Source organism: Penaeus monodon, chromosome 3, assembly GCF_015228065.2.
Source record: "Penaeus monodon isolate SGIC_2016 chromosome 3, NSTDA_Pmon_1, whole genome shotgun sequence".
Taxonomy (NCBI): domain Eukaryota; kingdom Metazoa; phylum Arthropoda; class Malacostraca; order Decapoda; family Penaeidae; genus Penaeus; species Penaeus monodon.
The window spans coordinates 9,777,728-9,792,727 of record NC_051388.1 but is presented as its reverse complement, the minus strand read 5'-3'; the positions used below and the strand labels follow the sequence as shown (position 1 = coordinate 9,792,727).

The 15,000-nt window shown below is 42.5% G+C and overlaps 1 protein-coding gene across 9 annotated transcripts in view; it reads left to right on the top strand.

The window, feature by feature from the left end:
- LOC119591627 (eukaryotic translation initiation factor 4E-binding protein Mextli-like) overlaps positions 1 to 15,000 on the top strand; it is a 60,605-nt gene that overhangs the window by 12,859 nt on the left and 32,746 nt on the right. For 2 of the 9 annotated variants that reach the window (XM_037940434.1, XM_037940415.1), the window contains exon 1: positions 4,387 to 4,507. The exons of 5 other annotated variants lie outside the window; for them this stretch is intronic. In XM_037940434.1, coding sequence (XP_037796362.1) covers positions 4,502 to 4,507 — 6 coding nt within the window. In that variant the 5' untranslated portion in view covers positions 4,387 to 4,501. Of the gene's footprint in view, positions 1 to 4,372; positions 4,508 to 15,000 lie in introns of those variants that run through there. 2 more of the 9 variants (XM_037940398.1, XM_037940403.1) reach the window with 2 other exon arrangements.

Here is a 15,000-nt window from a genome sequence, read left to right as displayed (position 1 = left end):
ATCCGCTTCTCCCCCACCTTTCCCTCACCCTTCCCCTCCCTCTCTCTCCCCTTCCCTCCCTCTTTCCTTCCCCTTCCCCATCCCTCCCATTCCCCACCCCACCTCTCCCCCACCCATCTCTCACCTTTCCCTCTCCTCTATCACAGCCTTAAGATCCGCTGACGCTGCAAAGAGCAAACACCCCAAGTGCAGTTTCTAAGACCCATGGAAGGTCGTACCCAAGGTGAAGCATGAGGGTGGAATTCCACTCCCTTTAACAGCCACGACCCAAGCACGACCTTGGTGGCACGACTTCCGGTTGATATTACATTGCAGGAGGTGTGCGATTGAGTGGGGGGTGGGGTAGGAAGGAAGGGAAAGAGGTGGGAGGGGGGGGAAGCGGAAGGGGTGAGGGGAGATGGGTTAATTGAATGGGAAGGATGGAAGGAGGGGAAGAGGGGGAGGGAAGGAGGAGGAGAAAGTATTAATTAATTAAATAATTCAGTTTTATTCCATTTGTTGCAATGCATATTCTTGGTGTGACAGGCTGTCTGTTTTATTTTGCTTCTAAATTACCCCCTGTGTGCAAGGAATGACCGGGGTTGCCATCCACTGGCGGTGAGGGATTTGAACGCAGGTCAGCAAGATCGCTAGACGAGATCGCTACCACAGCACAGAGGGAAGGAAGAGTAGAGTAGAGTAGGGAGAGAGAGGGAGAGGGAGAGAGAGAGAGAGAGAGAGAGAGAGAGAGAGAGAGAGATTTAGAGAGAGAGAGATTTAGAGAGAGAGAGAGAGAGAGAGAGAGAGAGAGAGAGAGAGAGAAGAAAGAAAAGAGAGGGAAGAAGAGAGAGAGAGAGAGAGAGAGAGAGAGAGAGAGAGAGAGAGAGAGAGAGAGAGAGAGAGAGAGAGAGAGAGAGAGAGAGAGAGAGAGAATTGATGCAGGATAAGTTTAAAGAAGGAAAGAACAGAAAGACAAAAGAGAAGAGGAGAATAGATAAACAAGAAAAACAAAAAATCATAGATTAAAAAAAAAAGAGAGAAAAAGGGAAGAGACAAAGATGGAAACAAAGAAAGCCTGATGAATGAAAGGTCAGAGGAGAAAAAAACAATAAACAGATAAAAGACAAAAAGTATTAAAGAGGAAGAAATAAGAACAGAAGAAGTGACAAAGAAGGTGAAACCACAGAGAAAAAAAATAATCGGAAAGAGGGAAAGAAAGTGGAAGAAGGTGGAGTGCGGAGAGAAGTTGGTGGAACGAAACCATTTGTGGAATCCGACAAGGAACCGCCTCAATACGGATGCATTGTGGGGCTTCTCTGACACACGGCAGAGTTCTTGTACCTCTCTCTCTCTCTCTCTCTCTCTCTCTCTCTCTCTCTCTCTCTCTCTCTCTCTCTCTCTCTCTCTCTCTCTCTCTCTCTCTCTCTCTCCTCTCTCTCTCTCTCTCTCTCTCTCTCCTCTCTCTCTCTCTCTCTCTCTCTCTCTCTCTCCTCTCTCCTCTCTCTCTCTTCTCCTTCTCTCTCTCTCTCTCTCTCTCTCTCTCTCTTCTCTCTCTCTCTCTCTCTCCTCTCTCTCTCTCTCTCTCTCTCTCTCTCTCTCTCTCTCTCTCTCTCTCTCTCTCTCTCTCTCTCTCTCTCTCTCTCTCTTCTCTCTCTCTCTCTCTCTTTCTCTCTCTAGGTTTCTTTCTCTTCCTCTGTGTCTCTGTCACTGTTTCTGCCTCTGTTCTTTTTTCAGTGATTCTTTCTCTGTGTGTGTCTGTGTCTCTTTCTCTTTCTGTGTCTCGTTCTCTTTCTCTGTCTCTCTCTGTCTGATTCTGTTTCTCTGTCTCTTCCTCTGATATTGTTTCTGTCTCTTTCTCTCCCTGTGTTTGTCTCTCTCTCTCTGTTTCTTTCTATGTGTCTTTGTCTCTCTCTGTCTGATTCTACCTCTTCGTCTCTTTCTCTGCTCTGTCTCTGTTCTCTGTTTGTTTTTTTGTTTTTCTCTGTCTTTGTCTCTACCTCTATTTCTGCCTCTGTTTTTCACTCTGTTTTTGCCTCTGTTTCTCTCTCTCTCTCTCTCTCTCTCTCTCTCTCTCTCTCTCTCTCTCTCTCTCTCTCTCTCTCTCTCTCTCTCTCTCTCTCTCTCTCTCTCTCTCTCTCTCTCTCTCTCTCTCTCTCTCGTGCTTTGAACAGTTTCTCAAAACTCGAATTGGCTTATAGGCCTACGAGCGATGCCCTCGTTGTTACCAGGGTAGCGAGGCCTATCGTTACCCCGGGGTCACGGCTTTTCACTCTCTCTCCCTTTGACTTTTAATGACTGTCTCACTGACCCTCTTTCGCTATGCCTCGTTTGTTTTGCGGGACTGCTTTCTCACTCTTGTTTTTTTCTGATTTTCTATCTCTCACTTTGTCCGTATTTTTTTTCTCTTCTCTTTCTTCCCATTCCTTTCTTTTTTATACAATTCGTGGCCTTCGTTTTCCTTTTTTTTGTCTTTCTTTCTATATCTATTAATTCTTCATTGTTTTCTTATTCATCTTTCTCGGTCTTTGTCTGTCCGTTTGTCTCCCGCCCCCCTCTCTCTATCTATCTATTCATCTCTCTCTCTCTATCTATCCATCCATCTATCTATCTATCAGTCTATCTATCTCTGCCTCTTTCTCACTCACTCACTCATTCACTCACTCACTCACTCATTTACTCACTCACTCACTCACTCAAAAACTCCTTCAGTCACTCTTATGTATTTACTGTCGGCTGCAAGCAACCTCGCATCGGTGATACTGTGTGGCAAGCAGGAAGTTGTGATACTTAATACTTTGAAAATAAAGCAAAAATGATAAGAACGAGATAATGTTTAGCGATGATGGTAATAAACACGAAGATAATGATATAATGATGAAAACAGTGATAAGGATAATAATGATGCTATTTTATTATTATTGTTGTTGTCTTCATTGTAATAACGATAATGCCAGTATTATGATCCTAAGGCTTAAGGACAATAAGTAGAACGATACGAACGGCAATAAATAATAAATAAGATAATAACAATAACAACCATAGCAACACGTTTTGATGAACTAAAATGCCAAAGTAACTCGCAATGTACCTTCACTTAAAAAAAAGGAAGAAAAAGGAAAGAGAAATTGATCTCTTGCAACTCATCCTGGTGTCAGATAGCAATCGGATCAACAGACTTTGCAACATTAGTATCATTGTGAGAGAGAGATAGAAGGGGGTACGTGAGATATTTGTAGGAAGTGGAAAGTTCGATTTGTTTAGCCTAACTCCACTGATTTTATTTATTCTGTTATATTATTATTATTATTATCATTATTAGAGGTAGGAGTAATAAGAATGAAATTAAATGATATTGCTAGTATCGGTGTTTTTTTAATGTTTTGATATTTTGTTTATTTATTTATTTGTTTATTTTGTCTGTGTTTTGGTTTCGCTTGAATTGTAGATTTAATATGCGAATTTATTTTTCCTTTCTCTCTCTTTTCTTTATCTTTTTGCTTGGAAGAACTACCTCCCCCACTACCTTTCTCTCTCTCTCTCTCTTTCTTTTTCTCTCTCTTTTTCTCTTTCTCTCTCTCTCTCTTTTTCTCTTTCTCTCTCTTCCTCTCTCTTTCTCTCTCTTCCTCTCTCTCTCTCTCTCTCTCTCTCTCTCTCTTTCTCTCTCTCTCTCTCTCTCTCTTTCTTTCTTTCTCTCTCTCTCTCCCTCCCTCTCTATCCTTCACCCCACTTTTATTATATGAACCTTTCTATTCTCCGTGCATTTCCTTCCTCCTTATATGTATTTAGAATGCAATTTTCCCCAATGTCCGCATTGTCAAATCGTGCACCTTTATCTATTTCCTGTGATTTTATTCTGCTTTATTTAATCCCCGAGTAGGAAATAGAGGAAAATCACTTACCCTATATAGGTCACGGCTTGGTCTAATTCACGCTTCAGTAATGCAGAAATTTTGTGAATTAAAACCTACAAATTTCAGTTTTTGTTAAGGTGTTCCGCGTTTTATGTGCTTAAGTTTTGAATGTGTGTGATATCTTTCGTGCAGGTAATTGTTGAAAGGTCGCATATATGTGCAGATTTATTTTGTTCGAAAGAAGTTAATGTTTGGTTTGAATAGAAAAAGATAGAAGGTTTTCTTTTGCCCCCGACACGCTAGTTTAATTCCCTAGTTGGTAACTCGCGGAGATATCGATGAAGAACTAAATTCGCAAGTCTCCCTCTTTTAAAAAGGGTTTATCTGTCTATGAATCTCAGTAATAAAAACGCGCATATCTTAATGCACTTCAAGATGTAACAAATCTCAAAAACATGGAGAAGAAATGAAAAAGGAAAGGGGAGGGAGCGAACAAAAACACTATCCGGCAACTACGAAACCTCTAAGAACCGCAAGGCTGAAGTTAATTCAGATCAGTGTGGTGATGTCCGCAGAACAGAGAGGAGACTGTTGCTGTGGGGGCGACTAATTTAAGTTTTTTACGACTTTGGAGTGTAAGAGTGCTAAACGACGACCTCAAAATATACGACATGATGGTGAGTTCCTTCATGGGTGTGAGAGGGAGAATGGTGATATCCTTGTAATAAGTTCCTTAGTGTGTGTGTCTATTTCGAGATTTTACGCCACGGGTTAGAAATGTCAAGTTGTATTTTTCACGTGGGATGAAAAACTATTCATTTTTTGTCCCATGTATGTGATGTAGAATGTGAATGTCGTTGTGTAATTCAGGTTGAAAGGAGAATTCATGCAACACTGCCTCTGCAACACCAACTCGCTCCTTTGTTGCATGGCATTTCTTACTCTTTAAATAGTGTCTTGTAGCTCTTACGTCTGTCAGAATTAGAGCGAATTAGCTAAAATAAATAAATAAATAACTTGGATATAAGAAATCGATAAACAAACAAAGCAGCCAAAACGCAAGTTCACAAAACCTGCAAGGAATAACTGAGAGAGGTATGCGAAGTTATTATTGAAAACTCGTACCCTTACTTCCTATCTTAAAAATAATATACGTAATTACGAAAAATACGATTTATATAAACGAAGTACCAAGGAAGAAGAAGAAGAGAAAAAAGAAACGCAACCCTTTATACAAATAAGAGCAAAATAATATACGAAACAGAATGAAAACTAAAAGCGGCATTAGATCAAGCATATCGGAGTTGGTCGAGTTATCGTACATCTGGCGGGGCGCCTGTCATGCAATGCGACCCCGCCCACCTCCTCGACAACCATGCGTGGAGGAATTACCGTTTGTGACACTTTTTGCGTCCCTTTTTAACCCTTCCTGTGGTCCTGTTGCGAAGAGGGATGTTGGATCTATCTCTAGGCGGAGTTAGATATCTGTTTTTACCTATATTCCTTTATTTATACGCGATTAAAGATAGTGCAGGTGGGTGAGGAGGAACCACCTACATACAGTATGTGATGAGTCAGATGGAACTGTTCATTATTATTCGCGCCTGACAGTTAATGGTGCCTTGTTCTTGTTCTTGTTCTCTGTTCTTTTGATTTCTTTTTCTTTTTGAACTGGGTCTCGGTAGAGGAAGCGTATCGAAGAAAGAGATTGAAGATGAAATAAATAAAGGAAGCGACCAGAGTAAGTTGAACTAAGTAAATGCTAAGGATGGTGATGTTAATAAGTAATTATAATAATTACTGAAGATGTTCCCATGGTAATAATGTCACTGACGAAAATGATAATAATTAAAGCAAATGATGTTTATAATTATTGTGATCTCTGGAGAATGCTAGTGGCAAACGTCTGGATAGGTTAGCAATGTTGATGATATATAATGGTAAATAATATACAAGATTAACAATGTACAAGGTGTATTTAAGCTGCATTGTAAGATGGGGAATAAAGGTCTTTGTTTGGAAAATGAAACGAAAGACAAAGGGATGGGTTTTATCTCTCAACGGTTAAATTTTATTGTCCTTGTTAAAAAATGTGCGTGTGTGTGTGTGTGTGTGTATGTGTGTGTGTGTGTGTGTGTGTGTGTGTGTGTGTGTGTGTGTGTGTGTGTGTGTGTGTGTGTGTGTGTGTGTGTGTTTCCCCCTGCCTCTCTCTCTCTCTCTCTCTCTCTCTCTCTCTCTCTCTCTCTCTCTCTCTCTCTCTCTCTCTCTCTCTCTCTCTCTCTCTCTCTCTCTCTCCCTCCTCTCTCTCTTCTCTTTACTCTCTCTCCTCTCCCTCCCCCTCCCCCTCCCCCTCCCCCCCCTTCTCTCTCCCTCCCTCCTACCCTCCCTCCCTCCCTCCCTCCCTTCCTACCCCTTCTCTCTCTCTTTCTCTCCTCTCTTCTCTTCTTCTCTAGCTGTTTGTCTATCTGCCATATCCGTGTACATACATGCGTGTACACATAATAATAATCAGTGTAAGTGCCTCTGTATGCATCCGTGCGTGCTAGAAGGCCGCTCCCTCAGGCTTCCAGGGGCGAAGGGTCCGGAAACTTCTAGTGAAACCTATCGAGGTTTTTACATTGCCAGCCAGGGTAGGATAGAGAGAAAGAATGATGGGTGATGAAGTTGATGGCGATGATACTTTGATTAAGTTGATGGTGATAGTACTTTCATTATGTTGATGGTGATAGTACTTTGGTTATGTTGATGGTGATGATACTTTGATTAAGTTGATGGTGATGATACTTTTTGCGCTAATGATGATAACGGGGATGATCAAAAGGATAGCGTTATGAGTAGGAATGATTGCGTTGATAGTGTTGGTAATGAAAATATTGTAAGATGTTAATGATAGATGTTAATTAATGGTAATAAAGGTAAAACGAAGACGATATAGATAGTAGATTTAAAATAAGATGATAAGAAAGTGAATAAAATAAATATAGTAATGATAATTATAGTAATTGCAAAATAATGAAAGTAAAGACAATAATAATAAAGTATTGAGACAAAAAAAGAAGTCCTGAACACAGCAGTATGTGACGTTAGTCGTGACTGAACAAAATCCGTTCTAATGCGATCTCTCCCCCCCTCCCCCTCCCCCGACCCTCCGCCCACTCCCATCCTTGCTTCTTGTGGGTGTTATTTCCGCTTGTTTTTTTTTTTTTTGTTTTTTGTTTTTGTTTTCTTTTTTGTTTTTTTTTTGGGGGGGAGGGGGGTTGCCTTGGTAGTTATTGTGGGAGGGAGGGGGGATTTTTTTTTTCTTGTTTTCGTCTATTTGAAGGCTTTATTCTACATTTTTGTTTTATGTGTTCGTTCAGAGCTATTCCCTTTACCGTCCCTTTTCTTCCCCGCCATTCTCTGTCTCCCTTTTACTTCTCTTTCTTCCCCTTTCCTTCATTCTTCCCCTTTCATTTTCGCTATCTCTTTCATTCTCTCCCCTCTTTTTCCCTCCCCTTCCCTCTCTTCCCTTCCTATCCCCATCCATCCTCTCCTTTCCTCTCCTCTCCCCATCCCTCCTCTCCTCTCTCTCTCCTTTCCTCTCCTCTCTTCTCTCTCCTCTCCTTCTCTTCTCCTCTCCTCTCCTCTCCTCTCCTCTCCTCTCCTCTCCTCTCCTCTCCTCTCCCAGTCCCGCCCGTTCTTACTTTACCTTTCTTCCCATTAATTAATTTCCTTCGTAGTTTCCTTTATTTTTTTCCATGTGACTTTATCTTTCCTTGATCGTCCTCTTTATCTCAAGGACTTCCACCCCCCCCCCTTCTCTAGTCACAGGAAACTCCCCCCTCCACCTCCCTCCTCCCTCCCTCCCTCCCTCCTTCCTGCTTCATCCTTGCTCCTTCCTCCCTCTTCCCTCCATCCTTCCTTTTTCCTCCTTCCTTCCTCCCTTCCTCCTTCCTTCCTTCCTCTTTCCTCTTTCTTCCTTCTTTTCCTTCCTCCCTCCCTCCCTCCCTCCCTCCCTCCCTCCCTCCCTCCCTCCCTCCCTTCCTCCCTCCCTCCTTCCTCCATTCCTTCCTTCCCTCCTTCCATCCTCCCTCCTCCCTCCTCCCTCCTCCATATCCTTTCCTTTACCTGTTCCTTTCCTCTTCCCCTTTTCCCCTTTATTTTCCTCCTCCCTCTCATCCCCGTATTTCCTTTATTTTTCCTCTTCTTTCTACTCTCTCTCTCTCTCTCTCTCTCTCTCTCTCTCTCTCTCTCTCTCTCTCTCTCTCTCTCTTCTCTTTCTCTCTGTCTCTCTTTCTCTCTTCCTTCCTTTCATCCTACCATCCTTCCATCCTCCCATCATCGCCCCTCCCCCTCCCCCCAAGTTCCCCTTCTCTCCAACTGGCACGTGAGTGAAACGAAACAAAAAAGTGCGGTTGTGTTTGTTTACTTTTTTTTTTTTTTTTTTTTTACGTGTGTGTTGTTTTGTGCAAGTGTGAAAGGGTGTAACTGCGTTGATGTGATTTTGTTTTGTCAACTGTATTAATGCTCCTACGTCTGCTCTTGTTCCACCACGGCCACACCTACCATAATAACTACTACAGTTACTTTCCCTTTCTCTTCTTCTCTCGCCTCCACTGTTGCCAGTCTACTTCTGTGATTAATGGGATGCTCATATCACGACTGCTATTGTTGCTCGCACTTGAAGTACTCCGGTTAGTTACTGTTACTAGTACTATTGTTACTTCTGCTTTATTATTATTATCACTATAATTATCTACAACTGTAGCAACTACTACTACTACTCCTACTACTAATACTACTATTACTATTACTATTACTATTACTATTACTATTACTGTTACTGTTACTTTTACTACTACAACAACAACAACAACTACTACTAGTACTACTACTACTACTACTACTACTACTTTTACTACTTGTACTACTCTACTACTACTTCTACAACAACTACTATTACTACTACTACTATTACTACTATTACTACTATTACTATTACTACTACTACTACTATTACTTCTACTATTACTTCTACTATTACTACTCCTGCTATTACTACTGCTACTACTACTACTATAACTGCTATAAAATAACAACACTTACTGTTTTTATTACACGAGGAAACACTTCGCAAGCTGAAAAGGTCACGTGAAAGTTCACATACACATTGTTGAAGATGTAATAGTTGTCGTAGAAGCAGGGTGAATAGTCGTTATAATAATTAAAGTAGTAGAAGAGCGAAAGCGAGGCCGTACGAATAAGAGAGGGAGAGAGAGAGAGAGAGAGAGAGAGAGAGAGAGAGAGAGAGAGAGAGAGAGAGAGAGAGAGAGAGAGAGAGAGAGAGAGAGAGAGAGAGAGAGAGAGAGAGAGAGAGAGAGAGAGAGAGAAGGGTAGATAGATAGATAGATAGATAGATAGAAGGGTAGATAGATAGATAGATAGAGAGAGAGAGAGAGAGAGAGAGAGAGAGAGAGAGAGAGAGAGAGAGAGAGTGTGTGTGTGTGTGTGTGTGTGTGTGTGTGTGTGTGTGTGTGTAGAGAGTGTGAGAGAGAGAGAGAGAGAGAGAGAGAGATAGTTAATAAAAGGAGACAGCTAATAGTATATATATCAGGTAGACAACCGAAAGGGACAGCGAGAGAGAGAGGGGCGGTAACAGTGACAGAGAAGGGGGGGAAGGAGAGAAGGAGGAGAAGGGGAGGAAGGGGAAGGTATGCAGCTACGTTACGCAAGGGGAGAAAGTAGCCAAGAGTATTTGGGAGAAGCTCTTGGTGAGGTGGGAGGGGGAGAAGGGGGAGGGAGGAGGGGTTGCAACCTCCTTCCCGAATTGCCCTTTAAAGGTGGAGGGGAAAAAAGAGGAGAGAAGGGGAGTGAGGAGGAGGAGGAGGAGGAGGAGGAGGAGAAGAAGAAGAAGGAGGAGAAGAAGAAGAAGAAGAAGAAGAAGAAGAAGAAGAAGAAGAAGAAGAAGAAGAAGAAGAAGAAGAAGAAGAAGAAGGAAGAGGAGGAAGAAGAGAAGTAGAAGAGAAAAAGGAAGAAGAGGAAGAGGAGGAGGAAGAGAAGAAGAGGAAGAGGATGGGGGAAGGAAAGGTGGAGGAGAAAAAAAAGAACACGATGAATTTACGTTCATATAACAACACCGAATGATTTTTTCTTTCTATTTCCCCTTATTTCTAATTTCTTTATTTTCTCTCCAGAGAAAGATATATCATTTTGACAAGAGGCATGACTGCGTAACTAAACTTGCGAAGAGTTTGTTGCGAAGAGTTTGATGAATTGGCGTTCGATGCGCACCGAGCTATTTTGGTGAGCGGGAACGGCGGAGCGGGCCGCGTCGAGGGGCGTGCGGGATGTAAACACACACACGTGCACATATCCTCAAACGCACGCACATGCAATACACGTACGTTCATGTAGAAACGCACACGCAGACACATACGTATGCACGTACATGCACACGCACACGCACGCATACCTACACGCACACGCATGCATGCACACACACACACACACACACACACACACACACACACACACACACACACACACACACACACACACACACACACACACACACACACACACTTTCAGTTTCCTCATTAGCGAAATTAAGTCAGGAAACACGGATAAAGGCGGGAACAAGAGGGTAATTAATATTTAGCCTAAGTAGACCACGTGGTTTGAAGGAAAGAGTTTACCCCTTTTGTGTTTGTTTTAATTTACTAGTTATTCAGTATTGGCCCGGGTCCTTTTTAAATGCGTTGTAGTTTGGGTTTTCAATAAGTATTAAGAGACTGACAGACACAGGCTGATAGAGAGACAGACACAGATACAATGCTAGAGGAGACGAGAGAATAAAGACGATAAGAGAAAGAGGGAGAGAAGAGACGAAGAGAGAAAGAGGGAGAGAGGAGACGAGAAGAGAAAGAGAGAGAGAGGAGACGAGATGAGAAAGAGAAAGAGGGAGAGTGGGAGGCATAAACAGAGGAGAGACCTGCTATAACACCTTTAGTTTGTGTTTCGGAAAGTAAACCAAGAAGGGATCCAGTGTTTAGAATACCCGTAATTTTCTTTTTTTTCTCCCTCTCCATTCTTCAACCTCTTTTACCTTCTTCTCTTTCCTTCTTTCCATCCTCAAACATTCTTAAACATCTCATATTTCTTCTCTTTTTCTCAGTACCTCCCCCTCTCTCATCATCATCATCATCATCATCATCATCATCATCATCATCATCATCATCATCATCATCATCATCATCATCATCATAATTCCCTCCTTCCTCATTCTCTCCCGTCCCTTTGTCCTCTCTCTCTCTCCCCTCTTTCATTGCCTGCCTGTTTCCCCGTTTTCTCTCCTGCGTTTACTTCTCGCTTTATCTCTCTCTCTTTCTTTCTTTCAGACATTATTTTGTTCTTATCTCATTCCCTCCCTCACTCTTTTCATTCTCTTATTCCTTTACTCCCTCCCCCCCCCCTCTCTCTCTCTCTCCTCCCTCTTTTTCTTTCTCCTTTATTCCCTTCCCTCCCTCTTTCCTCTCTCGCTACTTCATCCCATCCCCCTCCTCCCTCTCTCTCTCCCTTCTCATCTTTTTTCTCCTCTTTATTCCCTCCCTCCCTCTCCCTCCTTCCCTCCTTTGTGGACTGGTATGACTCACTCACTCGCACAACAATTACGTCACGAACATTCTGTATCAACCAATGGCAAACAAGCTCGCGGGGGCCGTGATGGACACGCAAATGTCCAGTAAATATTAGTATTTGGTTGGGATGGCAGAGGGAAGGAGGGATAGAGAGATTTCGAAAGATACGTGGGTAATGGAGATCTATAGCTAGATAGATAGTCAGAGAGAGAGAGAGAGAGAGAGAGATGGATAGATTGAGAGAGAGAGAGAAAGAGAGAGAGAGAGAGAGAGAGAGAGAGAGAGAGAGAGAGAGAGAGAGAGAGAGAGAGAGAGAGAGAGAGAGAGAGAGAGAGAGAGAGAGAGAGAGAGAGACCGACCGACCGAAAAAGACATGGGTTCAAATATCTGTTGACGTAAGACTTACAACCTCTATTTCTCCACTTCGTTGCTAGGCGAAAGACAAAAATGAAGTAAAACAAGCAAAGACAGAAAAGTGTCATCATAATTATAGCGAGAAAAATAGAACGTTGATTAAAAAAAAAAAAAGAAAAAAAAAAACGATAATAACAACGGGAAATTATAGTGTGTATTCTCGTGGATGTATTTATTTGCCTCCCCCCCCCCCCTTCCCTACACACGCACATACGTTATCATTTATTGGGTTTTCGGGTCATCGCCTCTACACATACACACACACTCGCTCCCCCCCCCCCCCTCCCACTGTCTCTCGGTCTCTCTCACTATCCAATATTTTTTCGTTAATACATGATCTGCGAGGTATATTCGTGCGCAAATAAGAACAGAAAAGGGTGCATGTGCAAAGCTTAAATGTGAACTGTTCGTTGATTCCCACATATGTGCTATCTATTTCGGTGTTATATGTATGGAAAGACACACACACATGAGCACACGCGCGCGCGCGCGTACACACACACACACACACACACACACACACACACACACACACACACACACACACACACACACACACACACACACACACACACACACACACACACATACACACACACGTGTACGGAGAGAGAGAGAGAGGAAGAGAGAAGGAAAGCAGAAGGAAACTTCACAGGATGATCCTATTAGTGAAAAATGTGTCATTTTTTTAAACCTTTGTTTAGCAAAGTCCAAGACAGTTGTTTACGGTGCACTGAGATGACCCAGATAATTAAGCTAATTGGCTTTGGATGCGAGGGAAGCTGACTGAAGAAAGCGTTATTGGATAAACCTCATTTCCCCCTTTTCTGGAAAAGACGAAGGAGAGAACGAGAGAGAAAACAAGAAAAGAGGTGTTAAGAACATGCGTAATATAGAGGAGAGTATAACTATGGAAGAATCACTAATATTTCTCTCTGTATTTTTGGGGAAGAAAAAAAAAAGAATTAAGAGAGACAAAGAACAACGATGTTTGAAATCGCTGTTGTAATCACATTTAAAAAAAGGTAAGATCGAATTAAGGGAGGGAAGAGAGTCCTCTGAAATGAATGTCAAAATATAAGTGCCTATGATTTCCTTATGACTTCAAAGATTTGTAGATTTGTAGTAAGTGTCTCCAATCGAGGTTAGTCGCTCCTCGCTCTTAACCATTTTCAGAGAAACTCTTTCTGAAGTCTTACAAGTAGGCGTGGTACGGTAGCTTTGTCTCGCCTGCCACTCTTTAAGATTATCCTAAAGTAGGCTCACGCTGCTACAGACGGTTGGTTACTTTAGTATTTGTGTGAAGATTCGTACCTGGGAGAAGAGGAGAGAAGAGGGGGGTTAGAGTACGGTATTGTATAGTGTATATATTGTATATTTAGTATGTTGTAGGGATGAGTGGGGTCAGTTTAAGGGTACAAGTGTTACTTACGGAGATATGTGCGTGGAATGAGTGAAGAATAACATGAGTGATAATACGAGTCTGATTAAAAGTAAGATGAAAATCAAAACATAGGCGAATACGTAACTCAGGGGAAAGGCAGAGAAAGGACGAGAAGAGAAAGTAGCCACGTGTCGTCTGAAAGAAAGGAAAAAGATCGAGAAGACGATGAAAGTGTCATTTAAGGGAAAGGAATTCCGAGTGAATGAAAAGACTTGTCGCCAACAACCCCCCCCTCCTCCCTAACCTGTGACACTTCCGTCTGAAGGTCGTGTGTATCAATGCTGGGGTCGTGTCTTCAGGTGACCCCTGAAAGAAAGGAAAATTGGTAAGAAAAAGGTTCACTAGGCATTATATAACCACGCACGACCCCCAGGTATGTGATATGTTTAATCGTAGTTCGTAACTGTACGTGACTTCTTAATAAATATTTATGTAAGATTACGTACGACCCTGAGTCTGGTCTGTCCGTCCGTGGGTCGTATCTTCACATGTCCTGTGAAAAAAGGGACATAACAGTCTATCACGTACGACCCCTAAGCCTGCGAGGGTCGTACGCGTCGGCATGGGGTCGTGTCTCTGCGGTGAGAGGGCATCTCGTCGCGAACAGGTTTGGTAAGTTGTTTCGCGGAAAACCACGAGTCACGGGCTTATCAGGGCAGACGCGGCTTCCATGAGAACGGCTTTTGAAGGAGGAGGAACGAGCTTGTGATATATTCACTCCGAACGTGATTCGATGTGAGTTCTGATGGAGGAAAGAAATGGCGAATATCATTACGAATAATCTGGAGAAGAAAAGGTATCACTCAGATGTACACGAGCCGGTACGGACTGGAACGTGTACAAGATCAGTCGATTTGTTTATTGAGCACACATTTCATTCTTGCGGTACGTGGATAGCAGTTCCTTGTTTACAACTTTCACTTTACTATTTTCCATGGTTTCTCTTCTTCCAACCTCCCTTTTCAAGATATCGTTCGGCTTTCTTGAAGATGCGCGTAGAGAGAAAGAAAGGTTTTCCTTGTTCCTTTGTGTCTTTCAGAATGCGGCCCCCCCCCCCCCACCTTGTACGACTCATACAAAACGGGAAAGTGGAGAGAAACTTTTAGATCTCGCGGGGAAAGTTTAAGCTCATTTTGTAATCACAATGGTTGATAGCATTTCCGTATAGTTGATGGTCCCTCCTTTTTTCGACTTAGACTCTATTCGCAATTTTGTGGGGAAAAGATGTATTTGTTTATTTATTTTTATTTTTTTTTATTTTTTTGTCGGCCATTTTGATTGTCGTAACGGTAACTAGCCAAGAGCTGTGACATTGCACAACGATTTCTACAGTTGAGTTGCAATTTCGTGTAGTTGCAAGTCAGTGTGTTCATGCGATGCCCCCGTTTTTACGGTTCAGTTGTTATAGCAGCGGTATTAAACAAACCTCTCTCCCTCACCCTTTTTGTTGGCAAAGACATCAAAACATTTACACCATTTTCAGGTAAACATCCCACTCTCTTCAGTCGCAATCTCACCGAGGTATCATCATCGTATGAGAATATTAACCGAAACATTATGTAGGCGGCAGATTACCCCCTCCCCCCCTCCTCCCGTCCCCAATCACCGTGGAAAGCCGGCTTGCATGGTTCGTGGGGGAGCGAGAGAGAGCGCAAGAAAGAGCAAGGAAAGGGAGGGGTGAGGTCGCTGCCTGTAA